This window comes from Anser anser (assembly GCF_964211835.1).
Source record: "Anser anser genome assembly, chromosome: 2".
Classification (NCBI taxonomy): Eukaryota; Metazoa; Chordata; class Aves; order Anseriformes; family Anatidae; genus Anser; species Anser anser.
Genome location: NC_139721.1, coordinates 46,018,058 through 46,043,635, shown reverse-complemented (window position 1 = coordinate 46,043,635; position 25,578 = coordinate 46,018,058). Strand labels below are relative to the sequence as shown.

At 36.7% G+C, this 25,578-nt stretch overlaps 1 protein-coding gene across 5 annotated transcripts in view; it reads right to left on the bottom strand.

Moving 5' to 3' along the window:
* The window catches only part of TRAPPC8 (trafficking protein particle complex subunit 8), a 50,099-nt gene that overhangs the window by 5,470 nt on the left and 19,051 nt on the right, over nt 1-25,578 (bottom strand). For 2 of the 5 annotated variants that reach the window (XM_083826602.1, XM_083826604.1), the window contains 18 exons: nt 24,900-25,000; nt 24,289-24,394; nt 22,779-22,910; nt 20,556-20,780; nt 19,714-19,822; nt 18,483-18,677; nt 18,178-18,305; nt 17,040-17,114; nt 16,267-16,393; nt 15,047-15,204; nt 14,135-14,577; nt 12,201-12,348; nt 10,833-10,929; nt 9,964-10,032; nt 9,807-9,847; nt 8,266-8,451; nt 7,607-7,708; nt 225-272 (listed from right to left, as the gene is read on the bottom strand). In XM_083826602.1, the coding sequence (XP_083682728.1) occupies nt 225-272; nt 7,607-7,708; nt 8,266-8,451; nt 9,807-9,847; nt 9,964-10,032; nt 10,833-10,929; nt 12,201-12,348; nt 14,135-14,577; nt 15,047-15,204; nt 16,267-16,393; nt 17,040-17,114; nt 18,178-18,305; nt 18,483-18,677; nt 19,714-19,822; nt 20,556-20,780; nt 22,779-22,910; nt 24,289-24,394; nt 24,900-25,000 (2,490 nt within the window). Of the gene's footprint in view, nt 1-224; nt 273-7,606; nt 7,709-8,265; nt 8,452-9,806; nt 9,848-9,963; nt 10,033-10,832; nt 10,930-10,977; nt 11,069-12,200; nt 12,349-14,134; nt 14,578-15,046; nt 15,205-16,266; nt 16,394-17,039; nt 17,115-18,177; nt 18,306-18,482; nt 18,678-19,713; nt 19,823-20,555; nt 20,781-22,778; nt 22,911-24,288; nt 24,395-24,899; nt 25,001-25,578 lie in introns of those variants that run through there. The other 3 variants (XM_083826603.1, XM_083826605.1, XM_083826606.1) reach the window with 2 other exon arrangements.

Below are 25,578 nucleotides of genomic sequence, written 5' to 3'. Positions count from 1 at the left end.
TGTGTAGTATCTCTCCCCCCAAATTACTTTAAGCTCTGAATGAATTTGTTAGTTCCACCCTAACCTTATATGTACCTAATTTGATGGAACTTCAGAGCATGAAAAACACCAGCCTTCAAGAGTTCAAATTATAGTTTTTCATTTGAATTTATCTCAAATTATAACAACCTCTTTGATCATACACCAATATCCTACATACTGTAGTTTGCCCTAGAGTTAATTACCTGTTCCAAGTCCTCCCAATCAGAACTCCCGAGTATTTTTTTAAAACCCTATAAAAGACAAATACGAAGATTTATCTCTACAAATATACAAAAACATCATGAAATGCAGCAGGAACATTTACTGGTGAAAGTGCAGTATATTAGTAATATTTCAAATCTCTGTTTCTAATACTACACCATCACAGGGCTAAATTTTAATTCCAGTCACCCTCTAGGTGTCAGATTCAACTAAAGATGTCCATTTCTTCAAGTTCAGCTGCTCAAAGTTGTTTGTTTGTTTTTTTTTCTTCAATTTATCTAGAACAAAGGCTGTATAACATTTAGCACATGATTCTCTTACCTAATGCTTCAGGAGGGAATTAAACACTTCCAAATGGTAACCAAGAAGATCTGCATGCAGATCATGGAGCTACCTACAGATATCTAATAAGAAATGCTAAGTTTAAAGATGCATTAAACTCCCTCCCTACTCTGGAGCTTCAGAAATTGAATCAAAACTACTAAAAAAAAGATGCCCATACTCACTTGGGCACCTGTACCCTCCCATTCAAGAATATGCACCAAACAGATAATAGCCTCAAGTCACACTTAAAGTAAAACAAAACTAAAAATTAAATGAGTGGTATTTTGTTGCTCAAATCCTAGAACATCAGCCTAACTGGAGTTTTGCCTTTGTTTTTTGCCTTTTGATAGTTCTGAGACCTAAAGTCAGCTTGTTGACCCATTATAGTTCTTTGCAAAACCTCTGTGGGCCACAGTACACAGCAAGCACCATATGTCCCATACAAGACGGCCACAATGACATTCAGGATACTCCCTTTAAATAATAGTTTAGGCGCAATTTAAAGATCTCAACCATATGTAACATTAGCGGTACAGATAAGCTTGATTGGAATGGATTTCATCATAGAGTTTGGAAGAACTGAATTTGACAGTTGCAGCAGAACCTTTTTTCCCTGTCAAGTTCTTTAGCTGCATTTAAATTTGTCTTTTTTTTTTTTAATGGAAACATTCAATAGAGAGCAGCAACAGAACTGCACCACCCCCACAGTTGCCTTCCAATAGCTACAAACTGTACGACTGGTACTAGAAAAGCTGTTTCTATTATTAGAAACCTTTTTGCTGTCCAAAGTCATATACAAAGCTCAGCTTCAAATGTACACCTATAAAAACACACAAGCTTACTGTTACAACTAGAATAATCTTCACAATTTCACTATTTATTCAGTATTTTTTAAAAAAGGACCATTAGAGTGACCTTTTTTGCTTCTTTGAAAGAAAGAAGTGTATTACCCCTAGTTACGCTTCTGAAATCATGTACTATTCACAGCATTTTTGATTTCTCCTGAAACTGTACTAATTAACTAATTAAAGCTAGAAAAGTCAAAATTTACACCCTGATCAATATATCTTTTGCATTATATGATAGATGTAATAGATAGGTCTGCCCATAATAAGTCCTTTAACTTTAGAAGGCACTTTCAAAGTAAGAAGTCCTTCCTTTCCATCAGATGGGCAGAAATGATGTTATCTTTACATGCAACTATTTTTTTTTTCTTTTAAGGAGTATTGGACAACTTAAAGTTTTCAACTTCAGAGACAATCTTCTCAGTGATTGGGTCAATGTGCTCTTAAAGATATCAGGGAAAAAAACAAAACCAGAGTACCATTTTTAAATCTCAGTTTTAAATTGGTTTTCTTCACTACGTGATTTGTCTATATTCACTCTAACTCCCAAGTTACACCTACATTAAGAAGTAGTGTTACCAAAAGCAATCATCTCTGAAGTGAAACTCTGCTAATCTGCTAAAAAGTCAGCATCCATTCCATAAGGATTTCATGGATTTTCCTTTGGGCTCGCACCAGTCTGATCCACAGAACTGAAATAGCAGCCCAGAAGCACATCTTGTGCAGCCCTGGGGCATACACAGATTAATCCTGTCTGGAAGGAATCTCTAAGTTTGTGCAATACGGGACCCCTCCACAATGAAAGGAGAGAGCCATACATGGGAACAGAATCATTTAAAAAATATGCTCGAATTAATGCACTCATACTTACTTAACCTCATATAAACAAGTTAAAACTAAATCACGCTCATGTGCTAACATGTTTCACAAGTACGGGTGCTGGTAGTGTAAGAACACGATGAAATTCCAAAGTGGTAAGTCCCTACCTGGTAAGTCCCTACCAGACTCCTCATCTTTGGTCAGTGTCAAGTCTTTGTCAATCAAAATTATGGCAAATGCCCCAGCCCACAATACTACTTCAACCCCACTATACAGAATACATGGTGCTTTTGCTTCAGAACCTTTCTGCTTGAATTGACTGGATTAGGAAAAAAAATGGGAGAAAAAGTAGAAAGAAACAGTACTGAAGAACAGCCCTAGGTGAGAATGGATGTTTGAAGAAATCTGAAGTTACTCTGTCCTTTAAGTTATGGTATGGAGGTAAATAACTCAAGTGACAGAATAGCTGTATTTTGGATGCAGTCATATTTTGACCTTCATTTAATACAGTTGAATTTCTGAAAACAAACTTCAGAAGAGAAACATTCTCCCTAGCAGTATTGTTGTCAAAAATATATATATATTAACTACAAGTACCAGTTAGGTTTTATTAGTGAGGTTTTTACTTTGACTAGGCCACACACCCCGGTGTGGCACCTTTGAGCTTCTGATTCAGCAAAAAGCTATATTTAGCAGGTTTTTTCCTACCTTTTACAAAAGAACATTTTTTCCCAAAGTACATGTGAGGGAAAGGATAGATAGGTAGATGTTTTCTGTACTGTTCAGAGAGCTTTCTGTATGACATATAAAAATGGTTTAACAGAGTCAATATTTGTTAAATGTTCTGTCAGTATTCTGTGTTCCAATTCCAAAATTCTAGAATATTCAAGTAGCTCCTCACATCACCCGAGATATCTACTGTGTACAGCAACCTATGCTCGAAAACATTTAATTACCTACTTAATTTTGCAGATAAAAACCCTGTAGTGTAAAAAAAAAGCCTGTCTACAATGACAGAAAAGCAGTAAGCTTCAAAGACAGTTATCATAGCCTTGATTATAATGAAAAGTTTAACGTTTATGATTATATATTGATCACACGTGGGAATAAAGTAAAGCATGTGCATTTGAGCTTTCAAATAAAGTTCATAGAGAATTTCTCTTTTTAATGCAGGTATAAAGAAATTTTAGCCAGAAACATTTTAAGCATTCCCTCAACCCCACTATCTTGTATTTTATGGAAACCGTACTTTTTTTTTTTTTTTTAAATCAAATGCTCTGCCAAGTTATGCTGCTGTGGTACAGGAATAACCACATCCTGTTGTCTGTTCCACAGTGAACCAAATGGAAGTAACCTGCCCTTGCATTTCAGTCAGACTTAACGTTTTAGCTGAGAAACCTTAAGATGACTATATATCAGCACACACAATTACCAATCTATCAGCAACTGCCTAAGGAACTTGAGAAACATGTCAGTGAATACAGATCTAGTGCTTCTCTAATGCAGGCCTTTACTGAAGCTTTGTTTCTCTGACAGGTTGTTTAAGTTTGAATAAATCCAAACAAAACCCTTAAAGGCTAGCAAAAAATTAAGAATCAATAACTGACAAAGCAGAGGTCAGCAAGCACACAGAGGTTAATTCCCCCTCCCCCCCAAAAAAGTAAGCTATCCAGATTTACTTAATGCAATTATTTGAAGAATTCCATTAAGATGGGAATCACTTGGAGTTTACTTTGACATAAATTAATAGAACAAAACAAAGGGGGGGGGTACAGTTTTATTCATGTTTTCTCAAAGTCTACTGTGAAATTGTTCTTGGTTGGGAGTTGCTGTATTGCCAAAAGCAACAGTTCTGTCGGTGGTTACAACACCATGAAAAAGAAGCAGTTCAAGTAAAGAGGAAAAAAAGCCACCCAAAAAGCAGCAAGTAAAAACACAGCAAGAAACACAGGGAGTGAAGCAGGCTCTTGCATCCTCGGTGACCACTGTTCAGAATCTGCAAATACATTTATTTTCCGGAACCAAGCAGCTCTTCATAGCTTAACTGTATAAAGTTATGGTAAAAAGCATGCATCTCCATCTCCCTCTGCTGTCTAGTCCACAGAAAACAGCTAAATGCTATACTGCCAGACCAAGACACTCGGAAACAGTCTGGTTTCCAACCCTGTTGATGACTTAATCAAAATAAACACAGACTTAGAAAGAAACTATTTGACTGTTACAGTTCTGGAAAGTATGTACTGAAATTGTAATGGCAGAAGTACTGTTTGACTTTGGGATTTCCTCCACCCCATTTCACTGCTTGTGTAACTTTAACTAAAGAGCAAGATATTTTAAAGAGAATATGCAAGCCTTAACTAACAGATGAAGTATATTATTTTCCCTGCATAGCCTCTTTTAGTCCTATTTTGGCGATTCTTTAAACTCTTTACTTCATTCACTCCACATATTTAACTGCTGCAAAGTCTCTGATCATTTAACTTGTTACAGAGGACAATCAGCTGATCAGAAGCAGCCAGCACAGGTTTATAAAGGGCAGGTCCTGCGTGATTAACCTGATCTCCTTCTGTGACAAGATACCACGCTTAGCAGATAAGGACAAGACTGTGGCTGTTATCTGGATTTTAGTAAAGCATTTGACATTGTTTCCTACAGTTTCTCCAGGAGAACATGGTTGCTCATGGTTTGGACAGGTGTACAGTTCGCTAGGTGAAGAACTGGCTGAAGAGTCACAGTGCGCAGAATTCAGTGTGGTCGGTGGCCAGTCATCAGTAGTGTCCTTCAGGGCTCAGTCTCAGGGCCAGTTTTGTTTAACATTTTCATCAAAAATCTGGATGAGGGGATTGAAGGCACCCTCAGTAAGTTTTCAGATGATATCAAGTTAGGCAGGCCTGTTGATCTGCTTGAATGTAAGGAAGGCTTTGCAGAGGGTTCTCAATAGGCTAAATCGACATGCATTCCAGTCATGACATTCAACAAGGCTCAGTGCTGGGTCCTGCACTCGGGTCATAAGAACCCCAGGCACTGGTACAGGCTTGGGAAAGAGTGGCTGGAGTTGCCTGGCAAAAAAAGGACCTGAGGGGTACTTGGCAAGCTGAACATGAGCCAGCAGCATCCCCGGCTGGCCAAGAAGGCCAAAGGCATCCTGACCCACATGAAAAATAGCATGGCCAGCAGGACCAGGGAAGTAATTGGACCCCTGCACAGGGCACTGATGAGACCACACCTCAAATACTGTGTTTGGTTTAGGGCCCCTCACTACAATAAGGGTGTTGACTTGCTCCAGCGTATGCAGAGAAGAGCACCAAAGCTGGTGAAGGGAGTGGAAAACAAGGCTTACGAGGAGCAACCAGGGGAACTGGGGTTGTTTAGTGGGGACAACAGCAGGCTGAGAGGAGACCTCATTCCTCTCTACAACTACCTTGAGAGAGGCTGTAATAAGGAGGGTGTCCATCTCTTTTCTCAGGTGACTGCACGTGAGGAAACAGTCTCAAGTTGCACAAGGGGAGGCTTATATTTCTTCACGGACAGGGTGGTCAAGCATTGGAACAGGCTGCCCAGGGGAGTGGTAGAGGTATTCAAGAGACATACAGACACCCAAGGACATGGTAGGGACTCCGTAGGTCAGGCTGATGGTTGGACTTGATCTTGAAGGTCTTCCCAAACCTTCGAACTCAGAGGAGTTTGTCTTCTCATGAGCATACAAAGTCTCTCCCTCTTCTGCCATCCTAAGATTACAGGCTCTTGAAGTCCAATTTCAACCTGAGCTTTGGTTACCATGAAGGCAGATGAGTTAAGCATTATTAAAAACAACCACCCTATTCAAACTAGATTTCAACATCATGACAGTACAAATGGATTTCTGCTTCTAAAGGTACAGAATGGTTCAAAACGAAGTTCTGAAAATTTGTTCATTAAGAAAGTGTATATAATCAGTGTAGCATCTATTTGTAGTTGTAATAACAATATTGATGAGAATGCAGCCTCTAATCTTTAAGACAGTAGCATGCATTCCTCAACAAGTTGTGATCATTTTTGTTTAGCTTAAAACAACTAAACTCAATGCAGACATCTAGTATTCCAATACAGTCAACAAAAAATGAAAATCCCTCTACCTAGCATGTCTAAGGTTTGGTGATATGTTTATTTTAGGATGCAGATGCAATTCATTCCTACTTCTCTCCCCATCCATTTGCTAGAACAAGACCTCAACAGGATCAAGGAGCAGAATTCAACAGCATTTTCTCTTGTAACTTCAGATGTTTACAGTATGATCTACTGTTCTACATACAACTTAAAATCCAGGAAAGAATCTTAGAATGGGAAGTAATCATCAGACCAATACAGTATAATATTGTAAGCATAGCTTGAGTCCACACATGCAGAGGCTTCTGTTGTTTTTGCAAGAGAAACCTCTTCAGAAGTTCGGATTTAGATTTTCTGATTCTTCAGTGGGAATGAACAGCAGCCACTTTAGATCAAACTAATGTCCCTTCTGATCTATTTCAATTTCATAGCATAAAAGGACTAAACAGAAAAGTCTTTGTGATGTAAATTAATTACAGGCTTATGAACCAAAGCCAAATGCATAGCTTCAGATATCTGAGTAATTCATTATTTGTGTTATAACAATCTCTATAGAAAGTCATATTTGTCTTAGTGTTTTCTTACCAGAGAAGAGTAAGAGGGCTCACTAAAAGCTGTATATGTAATGCAATTCTGGTAAAAACAAAGAAACCAAGACCAAAACAAGAAGGAGCAGCATTGTACTGGCCAACAGAAAACTAAACAAATATGTTCTTATTTTACACATTAGCCACCTTCATACAAAATTGAATCTTTCATACACATGTTTTTATGCAAACCTATCTATAACTTTCATAGTCGTTACTGTTTCATGTACCAAGAGATACATACAAATTTCTTGCAGATGTTATTTTCTTTGTATAACCAAACAGGCTATAGGATTTAAAAATGAAATTATGTATGACTAGTTTATATATTCTAATAAATCTTTCAATGTCTTACTAATTTCCCCAGAGTTTCTGCTTTTCTGTTTTTAAAAATTTTACAAAGGCCTTCACTTAGAAGTTGTATGTAGTAGAATTTATGAAATTTTTATCCTGTTAACACTTAAAAATAATTACATCATTTTAACTTTGACTTAATCTATTAATAAGCTTCTAGATGTAGTCTGAAATACCACAGAACAGTTTACAAAAACAACGACATAGCTGTACCTTACTGATGTAAGTCTTACATCAGATTTTACAAAAGCACCCAGAATGATTCCACTTACTTCCATTTACAAGAAAATGCATCAAACGCATTTTGGGAAAGAAGCGATTGCAAAGGAAAGTTTCATAGTACATTACCTGCTTCTGAGGAAATGAAAAAGCCTCCTTCCCAACTGTGTTAAGGGCAATATGATGCTGGCCTTCCAAAATAAGCTGCTTATTATCTTCCACAACATATGCCTACAAAATACAGAACAGAGACCACAGACATTAGCAGACCAAAACCAATAAGCTTTATAGTCAACATTCTCTCCTAAACTGGAAGATGTTTTGTCCAAAACCTAAATGCTAACTTGACTTACATATTTATGTTTATGCTTTAAACTTTGCAAGCACAAACAACTGTGGTTCAGACTGCTAATTGCCACTACTTAAGGTTTGCATTCTGGTAAATTGGGTCGTCTTCTTCAAAGCAGACGGGGTCACTCTTACAGATCTATGATAAAAGCAAGCATTATGAAAACTTAAAATGTATTTTTTGTTAATTTTCTCTTTAAAAAAAGAGCTTACAAGAACTGGATGCATCTAGGACAGCATAAAACCATTTAAGTGGTTTATTACAAGTATTAGGACTGTCTTGGCTTCTTACCACTTTTTTAGTTCATTAGTCTGGTTTTAAAAAGTTACATCTGTAAGTTTTGTACAAGTATGCTTGAAAGTTCAGGATGCGACATTATAGTTGTAAGCTCTCTGAAATTTGGCTATGAGTTTTGACATGTAGAAAATAATATACTTACCTTCCACAGTACAACAACGTTCAAGTCCACTTCACTGCATCTTTGTATCAACCTGACTGCCTCGTCAAATGATTGTTTCACAGCCCTCTGAGATCCATGAGTATGAGATTGCACATGTGTTTTTTTTAATTCAGAGGATAAGCTTTGAAAAAGAAAGTCTGCACAAGGACTAGCTGAACTTATTATCTGCAAGAAAAAGAAAGCGCTCTCAGGAAAAGATGCAAACTGGTACAACTTTCTCTAACAGAACTCATCATTGTAGTATTTCAGTTCCATTCTCAAACAATCTTTTGCAAATATGCCTAATTTTGGTTACAATGCTTGCTCTTTTTACAGCCATCAGCACTACATAGTGAAGCCTCCAAAGCAACATACGGGAACAGAACTACAGATCACTGATCTAAAATCACAAGTACTGAACTTAGAAATAAGGTATTTGATTATTACCAGACAGCCTACCGAGATATAATCAAGTGTGGTAGAGAGAGCTGGAGCGTCTCCTCTGAACTAATCTACATGCAAATCACTACTGTTTTATTAATAGTGGTTAGTATTTTAACTAATTATTAGGTTAATAATAAATTCTTCTAGTTAATTACCCTATAATTGCCAGTTCGGAATGTACACTTAACTAGCAAAGATTAGAGATCCCACCTGTTTTACAGGTACAGAAGTACTGTGCTGTTTGTCAAGTTTGAAAAAGCTTAGCATAAGCAGTGACAAACATCAAAAGCTTATTAAGGAAGTGGTGGTTAAGACCGACATCAGTGATGCCTGGACAAACATGATAAATAAGATTTTAGTTTCCTCCATTTAAAAGAATGTTAGACATTCCAGAATATGTTGTTGCAGAGGTGCTATTTTTTTCCCCATCAGCAGAATACTTGCATCCAAGGAGAATAACTGCTTTTTGAAGTAACTGTCTAGAAGGGAAGGAACCCTTCCCACAGCCCAAGTGGAGAATATTTCCTTACAAGGAAGCTGAAGTTCGTGAAGCCTATCCAGATTTTCAGTCCTAAACTCAATTTATATGTCTATAAAAGAAATGGCATTGAGTAGCTTTTCTTTGGCTTTAAAAAGCCAGATGCATACACGGAAAACATACCCTCAACATAAAACAAGCGATCTAGTACTGACATCCAACTAACCAAATTCATTATCTTAGTGTAGATTTCTGATCCAATAAAGTGTCTAGTTTTCTCAGGTTTTGGAAAAACATTCTATGTACCAAGATCATTTTCTAGACTGATTCTTCAGACATTTGTACGCTTAAACAGATTAATAGGGTGTGGTAGCCTGTAATTTTAACCATCTTTCAAGAAATTAGAGAAACAGACTCCTTGAACTGATTGCAACCTAAATTAGTGACTTTGAAATTCTAGTACCTACATTCATTAGAGGTTTTCAATGTTTACAATAATCTGGAGTTAGAATTTTTAACTTATCTTAGTGAAGAGATAAAAAAAGATAGAATAAGTAAAAAAGGATTTCACTAGGCTACTTGCACAAGACATAATATGCAGTTGCACCAGTTAACTTACCTGCTCATTTCCAAAGACAATATCTGCAAATGTGTAGTTTTCTAAGGGATAAAAAGAGAAGGCATCATTTCAGCATCACAAAAAGTCAACTGCAGTAGACAACATCCCAACTGTACTCCCCTTCAAAAAATGTTACCTCAATCAAAAGAGAACCTACCTTCTGAGTTTTTGCATCTTACTGCTTTAAAGCACAACTTTGCTTTCTCTCTGCTAGCAAGTTTAGTATCTGAAAGAAAAAAAATCACAAGATTTTTTCCCCCTTCAACATAATCACATAGCATCCCATACTAGCCAGAAGTCAGCCTTTGAACTTCACAAATAAAACCACACTAACACTTAAATAGCATGTCTGAACAAGCAGAACAACTGCATTATAGTAGAGATGACTTTCTGCTAACCCATTCCATCTACTTCTATAGCAGAAAACAAGCTGCACTATGTGAAGCAGATACAGGGAAAGAAAGAAGGAACAGAAGACAAAATCATATCCGACTGGTTCACCTTCAATACTAATGCAAGAGGAAAATTTGTCTAGATTCACTTTAAATATATAAAGCATCAGCATACATGTAAAGATAGCATGTTGGATACAATAATAGATGTCTGTTTTCTTGGGTTGCCTTTTCAAAAATTAGGAAGGTATATTAGCTAAGGCAGGATACACAGCACTAGCAATTCTGGTATATTTCTAATAACTGAATAGAGCATTTGTCAAATATTCTGTTGATCAGTCAAATGTTACACTGATATAAACAAACAAACAAAAGAATGCCATGAGACATTTTTCTTGCAAGGCGAGTTATCAGCCAACCCAGACATGGATTTCTCCATAACACTTAAATAATTTACCTGTAAATTAAGACCATTTTTTAATTTAATGAAAGTTGAAAGGCACTTTGCTTGAAAGGAACACAAAAACATCTTCAACTGAGTTATTCTGAAAGGCAAGTTCAACTTCTTACAATATTAACTTTCTCATCAGGCAGAAGCTGGACTTGCTATCCTTTTGGTATTAAGGATACACACCTTTGTCTTCAGAGATGTTAACAGATTTTTGAAGCTTCCAGTGTTTGCTATTACTTGAAACTTGAACTATATGAAACTCTTTAACACCAGCCTCACTCTAAGAAAGAAACAAAAATGATGTCAAATAAGACCAGTCATACTTGTAGTGTTCTTCATTGCACAGTACGTGTTCATCACAAAGTGGTACTGTTGGAATCTTCATTTAACTCTTCATTCACGCCACCTGCAATACAGTACTAAGGAGACAAGAACAGATTGAAGACCCACTGTAATATAAAACAGTCCCGGCTCCCAGCAACTTTGAATTCCAGTAAGCAAAGCTATAAGAAAATGAAAAAGATCCTATGGAAAAACTCCCACAAGGTGGCATTTTAGATTAACATGACTATAATGAAACCTAGACTTTTTTAAACTCCAATGCAGACCACTGTCCAGAAGGGCACTTAGTTTCTAAGACTACTTCAGGATCCTTGCAAAAACATAAATCCCAGAAATTCAACAACTCTTAAAATTACGTATATATACGCAATGGAAAGTAGCTTTTGGGATGGTTTTCTTTATTGGAAAGAATGAGATGACAGTGGAAAAATAAGTTTTGCACAATGTCATCTGTAAACTCACTAACTGCTTTGTATACTCCCTCCTCCTCAAAGAAGGCTGGCAATATTCACCTTAGTATCTGAAGAAAAAAGAAAGTACACACCTAACTTGAAATGACAAATCAGCTCCAAGATTCTCCATGATTCCACTACCATTTAAGTGTCTAGGAATTCTAATAAGCAGAGGATTCGATTACCTGGCCTTGTTAAAGAAATGGGAGCAGCTTTAACCAGAAAAAGTAAATTTAAATTAACACAGTTAGAAAAACTGAAATATTGTCATCTGCTTTGCTAGGCCATCAGACCACAACAGACATATCTGCGTTTGGATTGTGTTTCCAAACATGTGAGAGCTTGTTAACGAATATGGACGCAGAAGTTTCCTTCAGGTTATTGCTAATTCTACTGGGGTCAGGGGTGCAGCACAGAGAGAAGGAACACAGGTTGCCTCATTCAGAAAGTTGCAAGTATTAGGAACATCCATTAATTCGGAATAAGTCTTCCAAAAGGAGGTTGAAGACAGATTCAAAATCACATACATTTAGTGTTGAGGTGGTTCTAGCAGACATCCATAGCTAGTTTTGAGGCATAACTTAATGTTAGTACTTTCTTTCCAACATTAATTTGAAAGTCTAAGTATGCAAGGCTTACTTAATATTTCCAGTCAGAATGTTAGTATAAAAGCTTTTAATTAAATATTGGTTCTACTGGAGACATTTACGTGTCTGCTGAGCTTAAGAACAGTATTGTCATTAAAGAAAGAACTTACAGTATTGATATTTTCTACATCCACAAACACCAACATGTTGTCCCCTCTGCCTTCATCATCTTCAAGTGCATTACTTCTGCAGACAGTAGCTCGAATATGTAGAGATCGACTAGTACAAATAACTGCAGTGTGCCTTAATACTCTATGACTAGAAATGGAAGAAAAAACAACATTCTAAAGAACCAGGACTGCTGTCCATAACTTCTCATCAAGTCTAGCTTTTACATTTCTCATCAATATCAAGCTGTTAAACAATTTATTCCCTTCAACGACCAAAAAGGCAATTTTCTTTTAAACATATCATTTTGATAGGATGCTAAACAACCATGCTGCAATGGATAAGAAACTGTTTGAACAGTGCCTACCCAGTTCAAGCTACCAGAAAAAAAGGTCAGATGTTACCGTGACAAAAAATACTTTGTTAATATTTCAGATATAAGACAAGTGGCATAACGAAAGCAAACAGACAGAGGGATGTAATTAAGCAATTTAACATCACCACATGCTTTGGAAATACAGTTTTTCAGCAAGTAAACCATAAAAGGCCCACTAGTGAGTCACAGCTCCTGCACAAACATTTACCGAAACACCAACACATTCAACAAATCCCCATGAACTGGGAGTTATCAAAGGGTACATTTACATGATTTGTAGTTTGATTTTCAGGAACATGCTGTTGATCTACTCTTGACAGTCTTCAACTTACTTTGCTTTGGTTTACATGATGAAAAAGTCTCAGAAGCCAAGCTCACTTGCTCTCTCTCAGAACTAGCCTAAAAAACAATGTCAGCTTGTGGCTGGAGCTTAAGTGCATGGGACTAGAGCTCACCTAAGGTACCATCACACCTAAGGCACCATCATCCTGAACGTCTACCATATGGAGGCAGCTCCTCAGCTCTGATGCTACAGAAGCATTGCTCCTAGCCTGCACTACTACTTAACGAAGGCTGAGATGCACTTCTCCAGACAAATGAATCTAGCACATACAGCTCCATAATGAAATTCTCCCCCAGAAAATTAAATAATTACATTTATTTAGTTCACAATCCGATTTCTTACTAGACTGAAAACTAAATCTAGATAAAGCCTATTAAAACTTTTTCTGCTCTAGCTTTGAACTCTAACAGCTGTAAGGTAATGTTGTATGCACAGTACTTATAGAATGGTGAAAGACAGCTTGTAGGGGCAGGAGGTGAGGAGAATCGACAGTCTTCATAGTGAAGCTTTAGTAAACAGGTAAATTCAGAAATGCCTTCCTAAAGGCTGATACCTTCACTTTCTGAGCAAAGGCCTATTTACCCCAGATTCTCTGAAGAACGGGTTTCTCAAAATAAGTTCCTCTGAGCCACCTTAGCTTGGGAAACATGTGGGACTTGAGAATAAGCAATAGTAAGGTTAAAGGAATGTACTATTTGTTAGCTTGTAGTATCAAACAACTGTTCATTGTCCCAGGAATGGTCCAAAGAAGAGCTATACAACAGCATGCAAGTCAAACTTGGTATTTAACCCCTACAAAGGGTAACTTCATCATAATACAATCACTAGCCACATTTTAATTAGGAAAAAATCTTTGGTTTAAAGCAGACTTTTTTTTTTTAAATATAAAGTACAGAAAGAAAAAGTCATGAAGTTTTTCTTCTGTCCCGCAGGGTGATGTGCTCCCAGAGACATAAACTATGAACAGTCTGTATCAAGCAGTTCCATTAACTCCCCCTTTGTTAAGTTATTAAATATTGGCACTCTGATGGAAGAAGTATAGGCTATATAGTTTCACATGAAAACTGGATCATACAGTAAAGCTATTGCTTAGAACAGCAGATAATAGGCCACATATCTTCACTGCAACTCAGAGAAATTCATTAGAGTTTAAATTTATGCTTATGGTGTTTATTATTCACAGCCTAATAAGTACGAGAAAAAGGCAGATAACTTACCACATTTTTGAGTGTCTTTTAACACTTTCATAGTAAAATAAAAAGTTTATTTCATGAACACCTTCTTCATCCGGTCCTCGTAACCACATTGGCAGCTGCACTGATGCCCCAGGAAGAAGAACTGAGTCAGGAAGTGGGACTTGTATTACCTCAGGTTGACCTCCTGTGCCAACCCCAAAGTCTACAGAAGAAGCTGAAGATAGCAGTGCAGTACGCACAGAGGTAGGATCTGTCACAACAGTCTTGTAAGCACTACAGTTTTCAGAAGCTGAAGGACTTAGTGGTGTTAGAACTGCAGTATTTGCACCAAAAGTAAAAAACTCTGGATGCTTGGACACAACCTTCAGCGCAGTAAGAGGACACTTGCTTACATTCACAAATTCCACATATGCTTTTCTGATTTCTCCACAGAGAAGCCCTGTAGGAAAGTTTATAAAGAACACCTGTATTGGAGAGAACAGGAGGAGAAAAAACTGAACATTGAGCAAAGTTATGAATGAGCTTAAAAAAAATCTAGCATTTAAACTATTGAGTGCTGTCATTAGCCAGATAGACCACTTCAATAACCCTAGGAAGAAAAACCACCACTTTTATTAACCAACTTGAAGTATTCTAGATGAAAAATGGCAAACAAAAACACCTATTTGACTCTTCCCTACCCACAGTTATAATTTGGCTACAAAAGCTGTTGCAAACTAAAAAATCGAAAGGGAGCGTAACAATTTCAGAATTACATTAATTTGGAGGCTTCAAGTCTCCTTTGGAAAACAAAACATAAATGATGACCTGTCAGTGCCAAATTTAACTGGAAAGACAGATACAAATGAAGTTTAAGACTTCATTGTTTGAACTACCTTTATAGCTCTAGATTCAGCAATTTGCTCAAAATTACCAGTAGAAAAAGCTACATACCTCCAACAAAGGCATTTCTTCTGTAATAATGGGATCTAAACGTCGATCAGGTCCATACTTAATTGATGTTTTTTCTTCTTTTGTGTTATTAAGTCGAGGCCCCTGGATTTCTAAGTCTTGTCGTCCTCGTACAGATAACCCATTGGAGACAAACTTTCCTGAAACAGTTTTAAAAGCTTTTTTTAAAGCAACTCTTTCTGAAAAGTGATCTGAGCTTCCCTTCCCAATCTTACAAATCATTTTGATTCTGGTTAAGGTGAACATGCAGTGTTCACTGATTAAGCAGCATCACTGACAAAATCACTGACATTCACAGTTTACTGTGACACAGAATGCATTGCAATTGCAAGTTCAGACAGCCAGATAAATTTTGCCCTTTAAATATTACTTCAATTCTTTAAAGTTCTGGCAGTAAAGAGAATAAGGATACCAGACTGGCTGGGAGAAGGGGAAGGGGTATTGAGTAAAGGTGATCCATTTAACTTCCTAATTTCTGCCAAGCTACGGAAAAGTTGCTCAAAACATTTTCTTCCTTCAAAAACAGGCCACCACTCTTCAGATGATTTTTATTCCAAAGACTTAGCCACAAATTTCCAGTTCACAGATAGTTAACCAAGCTTATTTCTTTTAGACATCTCCAAGTATGTACTTTAATCCCCATTTACTTCAAGAACTAAATTTTCCCTGTGGGAGACAGTTCCAGATGAATGACTCAACAAAACATATTAAGTAACATGCAATTAAGGCATTTGTATGTTAATATAAAGGAAAGACAACCAAAAAAGTCAAGATAAGTAAAGCTGTATCAGCTAAATTTATATTTGGGAATCTATGTCAAAAAGGTTAGTGCAACACAGAGAAAAGTTAAAAGAAAGTAAAAAAAAAGGAACAAAAATAAATGGTAAAGGAGTCAAGAAATTTGTTATAGACACCATAGATGGAATATATGAATTTAAGGGTTTCAGAATTTCTAAGATTTAAAAGGAACATAGGAACAGGTTTTGCAGAAGTTACTTCCTTTCTTATGGTAATCATATGGCTGCCAATTCATTATTTCCCCATTCCAGTTATTTCCAGTTTCTATCTCTCTACTTGATTCTATATCTTTACTTAAAGAAAGGCCATGCATTGTCAAAACACTGAATGCAATTCAGTTTTACTCAGCAGAATCCACAACTCCCCTTTCCAGACACACACACTTGAAGGAATAATACACTTACCTTCCTGTAATCCAACAGAAGGATCTATCCCATCTAATGTCACAGTACCCTGAACAGTGCCAAGATTATAAACGACTCCCAGAATATGTAGCTCCCCTGTTTGATGGGGAAAGAGCTTTAGTCTTGCCTGTGGAGATATGTTAAATTTTTGGTGTTGTTGCTACTAAATAAGTAAAGTTACATTTAAATGTCCAATTACTAAAGACTCTTATAGCTACACTTACTTTACAGTTGCATAAGACATAACCATATATAGTAAATACAGGTCATTTACAGGAAAGTAAACGTTACATGAGAAAAGAATCCTAAATTGTAATAAAATTTAACTTGAACAGAGTTCGAATTTCTAAGGAATTTTTCAGAATTTTTAAGGTGTGAAGGGACCATTGGAGGTCTTGTCTGACAACCCTGCACAAGCAGGGCCACCTAGAGCTGCTTTGCTCAAGGACCTCTCCCAGTTAGGTTTGGAATATCTCTGAGGGAGACTCCATAACCTCTCTGGGTTGCCTGTGCTCCATCAGCCACGCAGTAAGCTCTGCTTCCTGATGTTCAGACAGAACATTCCATGTTTCAGTACGTGCCCATTGCATCTTGTCCTATCTCACTCTCCCTTCAGTTACTTATACGCATTGATGAGATCTAAAAGATCCAGTTCTTCACACATAGTAACATTTCCTCTAAGTTTGAATTCAGGTTGTAACATGACTGAACTCCATCCTATCCCAAAGTTTTAAGAATAGTCTTATCAATGTTATATAAAGTCTGGTACTTACCACTTTTGTCTCCTCACTATTAATTAGAAATTCTGCTATTGCTTCAGTTCCTATCATATCATCATCACATTTTCCCTGAAAAAGAAGACAGACCTTCTCAGATATTACTCCTGGACAGAAAGATTGCCATATATACTATTTCTTGCAGCTTTCCTAGAGTGTTCAAGGACAAAAAGCACACAAATTCCAGTTTACAGACTTAAAAATTGGCAATGTCGTATGCCCATCCTCTTGGACTTTCTGAACTGTAGCAGCTGCTGAGAGTTCAAACATGTGCTTGAGAGAAATTTAAGACTTATCACTGATTAAGAACAGTTCCAGTTTATAATTTCACTGATACTCACAGAAGTATTGATTGTACCATTAAAGTAGCAGTTTAGACAAGAATAAAATTGCAAGTGTACGGTAACCGTTGAGACTTATTTATATAAAACCCCATAACTAGCAGAAACTTGCAGCACCTTTATAGATCACTATGTTCCAAAACATTTTTTTGTCTAAGAAACCAAATTACCAACAAATTTCCTGTAATATTCAGTATCAGAACATATAACAGCATTAAAAATAAGGGAGTTAGAGTCCTTAAGAAGGAAGTTCCAGCAGTATTAGTTTAAGCGTCAAATTAAACAGTAGTGAGTAGTTCACTGAAAATACTCAAAATATTTTTCATTTTACTTCTAGATACATAGAGGTTCATATATCATACCAGCACCACTTTTCAGAACACATACTTCACTACATACAAAGTAGTGAGTAAGATATAGGCATTACATAAAATACTTATTAACATGGCAAATCATTTCTATTGGTCAAGGTGCCTATTGTGACTCAGATATGCTACACATGCAATAAAATGTTGAAGTATTTTGCTTTGCATTACTGTAATGAGTATTGTGAAGCCTAAGTTTGTTAACTTGGTTGCTTTGTGCCTGTAAGTGTGTGAAAATCTAGAGCAATTCATAAAAAATCAAATACAGTAGCTGCCTTCCATTTTCCCACACCCCCCACCTTTTAAATTTACACTTAAACCAGCTGTTTTCATACTCTGAAACTTTGAAAATTTAAGTTTTCAACCTTTTAACTCCATAACTGTAACTGCCTGTTTTTTTTGTTTGGAAAAAGATAACGCTTTCCTTACCGGCTCTTTTGCTTCATCATGTTTAGCACTGAAGTCTTTGTGTTGAAATTTCCACAGCAATGAAAGGTCAGTCAACAGAAGTGGAACTTTCAGTGGGTTTCGGAAAGAGACTTCTACAGTTATTGGTTCTATTAAAGAAGCACAAGAAAATAATGACAACAGGCTACCCCCATCATTCTGAAGGCTCACTTAATTCAGAAGGTCAGTAACATAAAAAATTGGTTTAAGTCTACAACAGCGCAGGAAATACTGTACAAATTCATTTCAGAAATAAAGTGAGCTAATTGTATAAATCTCAGCTTTACCTTCTACCACTGCAAGGGGAAATCTGGAGTTATCTGAATAGCGATTTAAGCAGAACTGTGTTGGTTGAAAGTTTGCAGGTATTACTCCTTTGTTGATCACAGAAACAACTTGCTCCTCAAGTTCCTTCCACTGTTGTGATGACTCCGAGTCATACTCCTGATCCAGACTTACATGTGTTGCTGCCTGCTTTTCACCTAATAAGAGTAAGACAATCTTAGAAAATGACAACAGTGGCACACAACAAACGCAGAGGGCTGCACTGGCAATTTAGCAAGTATTGTTAAAAAGATTCAGTTCTCAGTCAGCATCACTTCTGAGATTACAATTAATCAACTAGCCAGTGGACTGCCAGACACTTTGTTGTGGGGAGCTGGGGGTCGGCCTCTTCTCACAGATAACTAGTGAGAGAGCTAAAAGGAATAGCTTCAAATTGCACCAGGGGAGGTTCAGGTTGGAAATTAGGAGACATTTCTTCTCAGAAAGAGCAGTCAGGCATTGGAATGGGTTGCCCAGGGAAGTGGTGGCATCAATGTTCCTGAGGGTGTTTAAGGAAAGGTTGGACGTGGTGCTTAGGGACGTGGTTTAGTGAGTGATATTGGTAGTAGGGGTATGGTTGGACCAGATGATCTTGGAGGTCTTTTCCAACCTTAATGATTCTATGACTCTGAAATGCACATGTAGAAGAAGATACCAAGGATGATTTGCAAACACTTTTACATGCAAATATTGGAATTCTATGATTTTAGCATGCTATGTAGTATACTTAGCAGTATATATGGTTTATTTTTATTTTATGCCAGAGTACAGACCCAGTTTACACAAGAATTTCTACTCAACATGCTTTCTGTTCAGGAATCGATGTTTCAAACACTTCATCCTAGAGAAAGTTAACTGGAAAGCTAGTTTCTAGCTCTGACACTAGCATCTAGCATTTACTAAAGCATTTAAATCCCTTTCATGAAGTTCATGACAGACTTGCATTTAAGCATCAAGCTATTAAAAATAATGAAAGTTAGTACAATTGCCTATGAGGATTTCATATCTACACAAGGAGCCTGAGTACATTTAGGGAGTAGGTGCTAAGCTGAAGCTTTTCTTTTTGAGATCCAACTTCAGAAGTTACCTTGCCACATTAATTTTTATGTAACAATGATTTTTAAGAAGAGAAATTGCATAGGTTTTGGTTCCATAAGAAATGAATTTTAAGCTGTTTACATTAAGTTTTCTAACCTTCTGCTGGTCTTCGATCATGCCCAAAGAAAATACGGGTTGCTGAACTGTTAATATATGGTAAAGGAAGCTGTGGTAAGGGACCATCAGGTGACAGCTGGGTTACATTCTAGAGTTAAGGAGGAAAAGAGTGTCATGTCATTATCAAAGTGCATAACATACACGCTGCACGTTACCAATGTTTGAATGATAAGGAGACCAAGTTTTAAGCATTCAACACTTGAACAAGTATTTTTAAATATGAAATGAATCATTTCAGTTAACTGTTCTGAGAGTTCATTCTGCCTCAGTCTTCGGTAGTATTTTCACTCTCAAAAAGACCTTAAAGTCCATGAAGTCTTTACAGAAAAAAAAAATCTCCATTGTGTACTCTAACCACTGTTGTGGCTGCATGGCTGTTGCAAGCTTCATTATGGTGCAAGGCCTAACTCGGAATTTGATAAGCTACATTCACTATACCACCACCATTCAATAGACTCTCACCACACTGTGGATTCAAACACCAGCCTCAAAAAAGGTCTAACATAAAATAGCAAATACTACAAACATTCTGTTTATAAGCTTTAAAAGACACTAAGCAACTGGAAGACTGCAAGTTGTGTGGAGATAATCAGCACTAAACTCCCTGTAACGTACACTCATCAGTGGAAATAAACTTAACACACACATTAGATGCTGCAAATTTGCTTTTTGAAACCTGAAGTAAAAAATAAGCACATCAACTACAGAAAAACCAACCCTGGAACAATGCAGGTGTGACAGAAAGTCAATCAGTAACGTAATACAAAATTACCATTAATGAAATTGCTGATCACTTCAGGAATTAAAAGAAAATCATTTACCTTATAAACATAAAGATACTCTCTTAAAAAAGCTCCTTGCTGAGCTGGAGGTTGTTTGCTATCATTGATCAAAATATGCCTGAATGCAGACACAGCATTATCAAGCTGACGAAGCGTAAAGGACTGGCGACCAATAGTGAAGTTAATATGATCTTCTGCAAGAGACCAGCCTTTCCCCTTGTAAACCTGCATGGCTTGACAGTAGCAACGTAAGGCATGTTTTTTCTGAAAGAAAAAAAAAAGATTATTTCTCAGACAGTCCCACTAACCAAGCACTGCAATTGTAATACCAGGAAGATTGAACAGCAAGTCAGAAAGTTATTTACCACAATCCCCACTATATTAAGCATAACAACATTTGCAGAACTGTACCTCATAGAACCTGGTCAACATTAATCTGAACACAGAAATAGTATTGGCTCCTACAGTGCAGTGCCTAGCTTGCAGATAAAGTTCACGTTCTCCAGTATCAGTAACAGGCAGTAAGTTAGAAAACAAGAGAAGACTAGTTTTAAAAATACTGTTCTGCATTGCTTTAGAACTGACTGCAAGAGCTTGTAGAGGTCTATTAGCAAGCCTTAGAACAAACTACATTTATTACATTTCACTCCAGTAACTGAATCTTCATGTCACATCTCCACTCAATTGTTCAGTAAAAAAAAAAAAGGATGCTTAGGACAAAATTCACACCAAGTAAAGCAACAGACAGCCCCTAGAGTACATACAGGACAAAATTACCAATTGCATCAGCCAACGTGAAATGGATGCTTTACTCCCAATGGCCTCTACAGTTCCTTAACTGTGGACACATCAGGACCTGGGTATTCAATCCCCGGTCTACACACTGAACATCTGCATAGGTAGTCACTGTACAGGCAAGTCTCAGCTTCTCAAAAACATTCCCTTATTTACAGCATTGATGGGAATTAATCCAAGATATGTTCAAGTAAGTATGGCAACAACAGCAGAGGACAAGCAGTAATCCCTTAACATCAGGATGTTTTAATATGATAATATTTAATATTGCAGTATGTAGCTGAGCAGCCTGGCTGGCTCTTCAGTAGTTTTTAATATTTCGCTGTTTAAGATACGGAAAAAAAAAATAGCCTATGTTTACTTTGACACTGAAAAGCATTTACTAGAAAACAGAATCCTTACAAGAATTAAACAAGCAACAGTAAAGCTGATACCTGAATATTACGTCAAAGCATTACAAAATGTATGCAGTTTTCCAGGCAGAAGAATGAGATTTAAAAAAATGGAAAAAACTTATTAGCAGATACCTATCAGTAGCACTGACAGAACTACAGATAAAGAACATACTGCAAGAATAGAACCAAGTGGGAGAATAATCTTACTATTTTTGCTGGAGGGGAGGAAGGGGGAGGTCTTAAAACACCACCCCTATACACACACAGTTTTGTTTCAAATGTAGATCTGATGCCTAGGATCTTCTGTATTATTGACTTGAAATACAAGTTGTATTGATACCTTGTATCACAAGTTTGCAGCTTTTAAGTAAAAAGAAATTGACTATTTGTGGACAGCCCCATAACTGAATTCCAGTGGCTAACCTCAACAGAAATCAAAAAAGCTGCCCATAGAGTCTACTGCACAACTGAGACACAAAGCACATGATTCATGTCCAAACTGAGTTTATCACAGAGCTGCCTACCCAGGAATGTAAGTGGAAGTAGAACTAATTTGTATTGGTTTAATTGGTAGAACTGATCCACAGCCAAATAACTACAGTTTGTCTTGTACTATTCATACACTTAAAACTCCACTGAAAAGTATCCTGTCTTCCTTGTGCTTTAGCTATATCTCTAAATTTAGTTATTATTTTAATAGAATTTAACAAAACTAAGTCCTGCAACTCATTCACCTCAAGAGTAAAAATACTCCCTTACACAATGAAATACGACAATGAATACACAATGAAATACGACCTTCTATTTGGGAATAAAACTAAGACCCAGAAATTAAAAAAAAAAAAAAGAAAGGCATTACTGAATTTCAAGCCAGTGATCTTCAGTATTACTTCCAATACAAATATAAAAGACCAAGGCAGGAATCAGAAGATCACTGAGCTCAATAGTTCTAACTAACACAAAACTATCAGAAGCTACATGTCTTTTACCAAACTAATAATCTGAATGGCATGTTAAATGTGTTAAGTATCAAATGCTGATCATATTTGCCATCTAGAAAGATAATACTTACCTGTCCTGCTTTACTAAACCTGTGGCCTGCTAATATCATATGAAATGCAAACTTTCTAACCATGGGACTTTTCATGTTTATAAAGCAGTGTGCTGCCTGCTCCAACAGAAGCGCACTACGAAGATCTGAATCCTATTTAAAAGAGAAAAGGAGAATTAGCCTCAAAATCAAATATAAATGTAACTGTAACAGTAGCTTATTTTAATGCTAACAGGAAAAGGATGTAACATTGCTGTAAAGCTAAAAAGTCTTAAATACAAACATATGTACGCACACAAAAATAAATGAAAACTAGAAGTATTTTTCACTTTGTCACATGCACGGTGATAAAGAAATAGTGATAACCAAAAGTGCTGTTAACAATCACCTCCCTCCATCCCCATTTATAAACCAGCTCCAGTGTGAGTTACAATAAATATGTTCTGCCTCTTCATTTACTCAGGCTATGAAGGACTCTGCTACTCTTTCTCCTCCCTCTCCCCCTTGATTTCAGATACTGTCTTATTTCAAGGCTTAATAAAATTAAGGGAAAATAGAGGAAATGTAGCTTAGTGAATTTAGATCATAAGAACCAGAACGTTTTCTTCACAGTATACAATTCCTTACTATTATCCCCTTCTCTTCTCATGCCAAGACACAGCTATATTACTCCAACCAATAAGAATAGAATCTATTTGATTTTGCACACAGCCACTAGTATTTATATTTAAGTAACTTATACTGCTCACACAGAATTTTGGTTCCAAGTTTAAGTTGAAGGGGCAAGAATGAAGCTATAAAGACACTTGAGAGAATAACTTACAAAACTAAGTAAATTTATTCCGTGCTTAATAAATTCCAGGAATTCTTAGAAGCATCAAATTCGGTACAGCTGGCTACAAAGCCAGAACTAACTGCTAGATAGACTTTCCTCCAAGCTATTCAGAAGATCCCTGAAAGAGCGTGGAACAAATGTAATACCAGTAATAGTTTAGCAAGACCCTTTCTGGGCTGCTGAGAGCTAGTTCCATGCTTAATTTAAACCAATTAGTATTACAGAAGTGTTCGGGCTAGCTTTCACTTACACAGTAAGCTTCTAATGATTCATAGCAGCTAAGCTGCAGTTATGGCTTCATTGCTTAAACTATTTAGAACTTCTGATTATATGTGATATAGTATTCATCACAACTCTGGCAAGCCATGCTAACATTTTTAACCCACAAGTTCTTAAATTCAAAGTATAACACACAGAAGCTAAGCAGATGTCAAAGAAAATTAATTCCAAAGAAGACAACAAATGTACATTTAGCAGCTGTTTAAAGACATCAAATAAGTCACTTGACTTGAAAGAAAAAAAAGTACTTGTTTCTTCACTTGCAGCATAAACAGCTTTCTTCACTTCAAGCTTTAATTGGCCATTTGCCATCAGTGGATAGCAAGTACCCCAGGATAAGAATCAGTGTCACCTAAAAGCACTTCAGTAAGTACACAAGCAGAGGGAGGACATGAGTGGAATAAACTAGTGTTTTACCTCACTGGTTAAACGAATCAGAAGAGCAGCTGCCTCTGAATATTTGCTTTGACTTTTTAAGATTTCAGCACTGAGAAGTACACAGCGTTCCGCTAGAACCATGTTCCTAAAGCAAAAACAAATATATTAAATATCTATTGAAAAGAAACATTGGAAAACTTTTTACCTCAAGTCTGACAAGTTTCCTCCACATTACAGACTGGTGTTGTTTATCCTTTTTGAATTTAAAAAGGATAAGTGTCAGCCTGTGTTTTGTAGGGGATGAGCTTGTACCATTAAGTTTCTCGTCCTCCTGTAACAGCACCTTTTTTTTTTTTTTTAAGTCAAAGCTAGAAAACCTTTGAGCATATCATATTTATAAAACACCAGCTAAAATAATGCAACTGACAACTAAATGATCTGACAAACAAGCCCAACTACCAGAAACAAATTTACTAAGTACTCTGTTAAAAACAGCATGAGTCTCATTCCTAGATGAGCTAACATAACTTATTCTTTAAAGAGGTTATCAGCTTCTGATCTTTTAGTTACTTGCTGCTGTCTGCAGAAAGAAAGTTAAGCTACCAACTAGTTCATCTTTCATAGGATCAGCATGAAAGTAAACAACGTACTTGCAGATATCTCGGTAAGTCTGAATTGCTGTTTCCATATAATGAGCAGGATAAGGTCTAGGAGCTCCAGGCTGAAGAAAAGCTGATACTGCTGCCATTTCCTACAAGGAAGAGTCAGAACTGTCAGTGTAGATGTTTTCAACACATTGTAAATCTCAAAACACTGATGAACACATCTCAACAGCTACTGTCTCAAAATATTTATCTAATGTATTACTGGCATGTAAGAGTGCACCCTACATACTGTAACTGATAGAAGGTTTAATAAAATAGTCTACTTAACAGCTCTGCTTGTAATCAACTAAACAGCAGGAAAAGTTACACACATTTACAGAAGTGTTTTCAGTTGATAGCACACCTCAACAGTATGCAGCAACAATGATTCAGTACTGCTTTATAAGTCTGAGAGGCAAATTTCCTACTGCAGGAATAATATTTCTGATCAAGTTGCATTTATTTTTAAAATGAGGACTGCTTTCTAAGTCTTGCTTAAAGGAAATTTTTCACTCTTCAATTTCCAAGGAAATCAAGTGTTATTCTACTCTATTAAACACATCCTCTAAAATTATAGTTCTTTCCTTACAGGGTGAAGGCAGGATAGCAAACTGTTCTTCCACAGTAACTAGAGACTGTAGGTTTCAAAAATTAAGAGCTCTATACACCATTCATTAAGGAATTA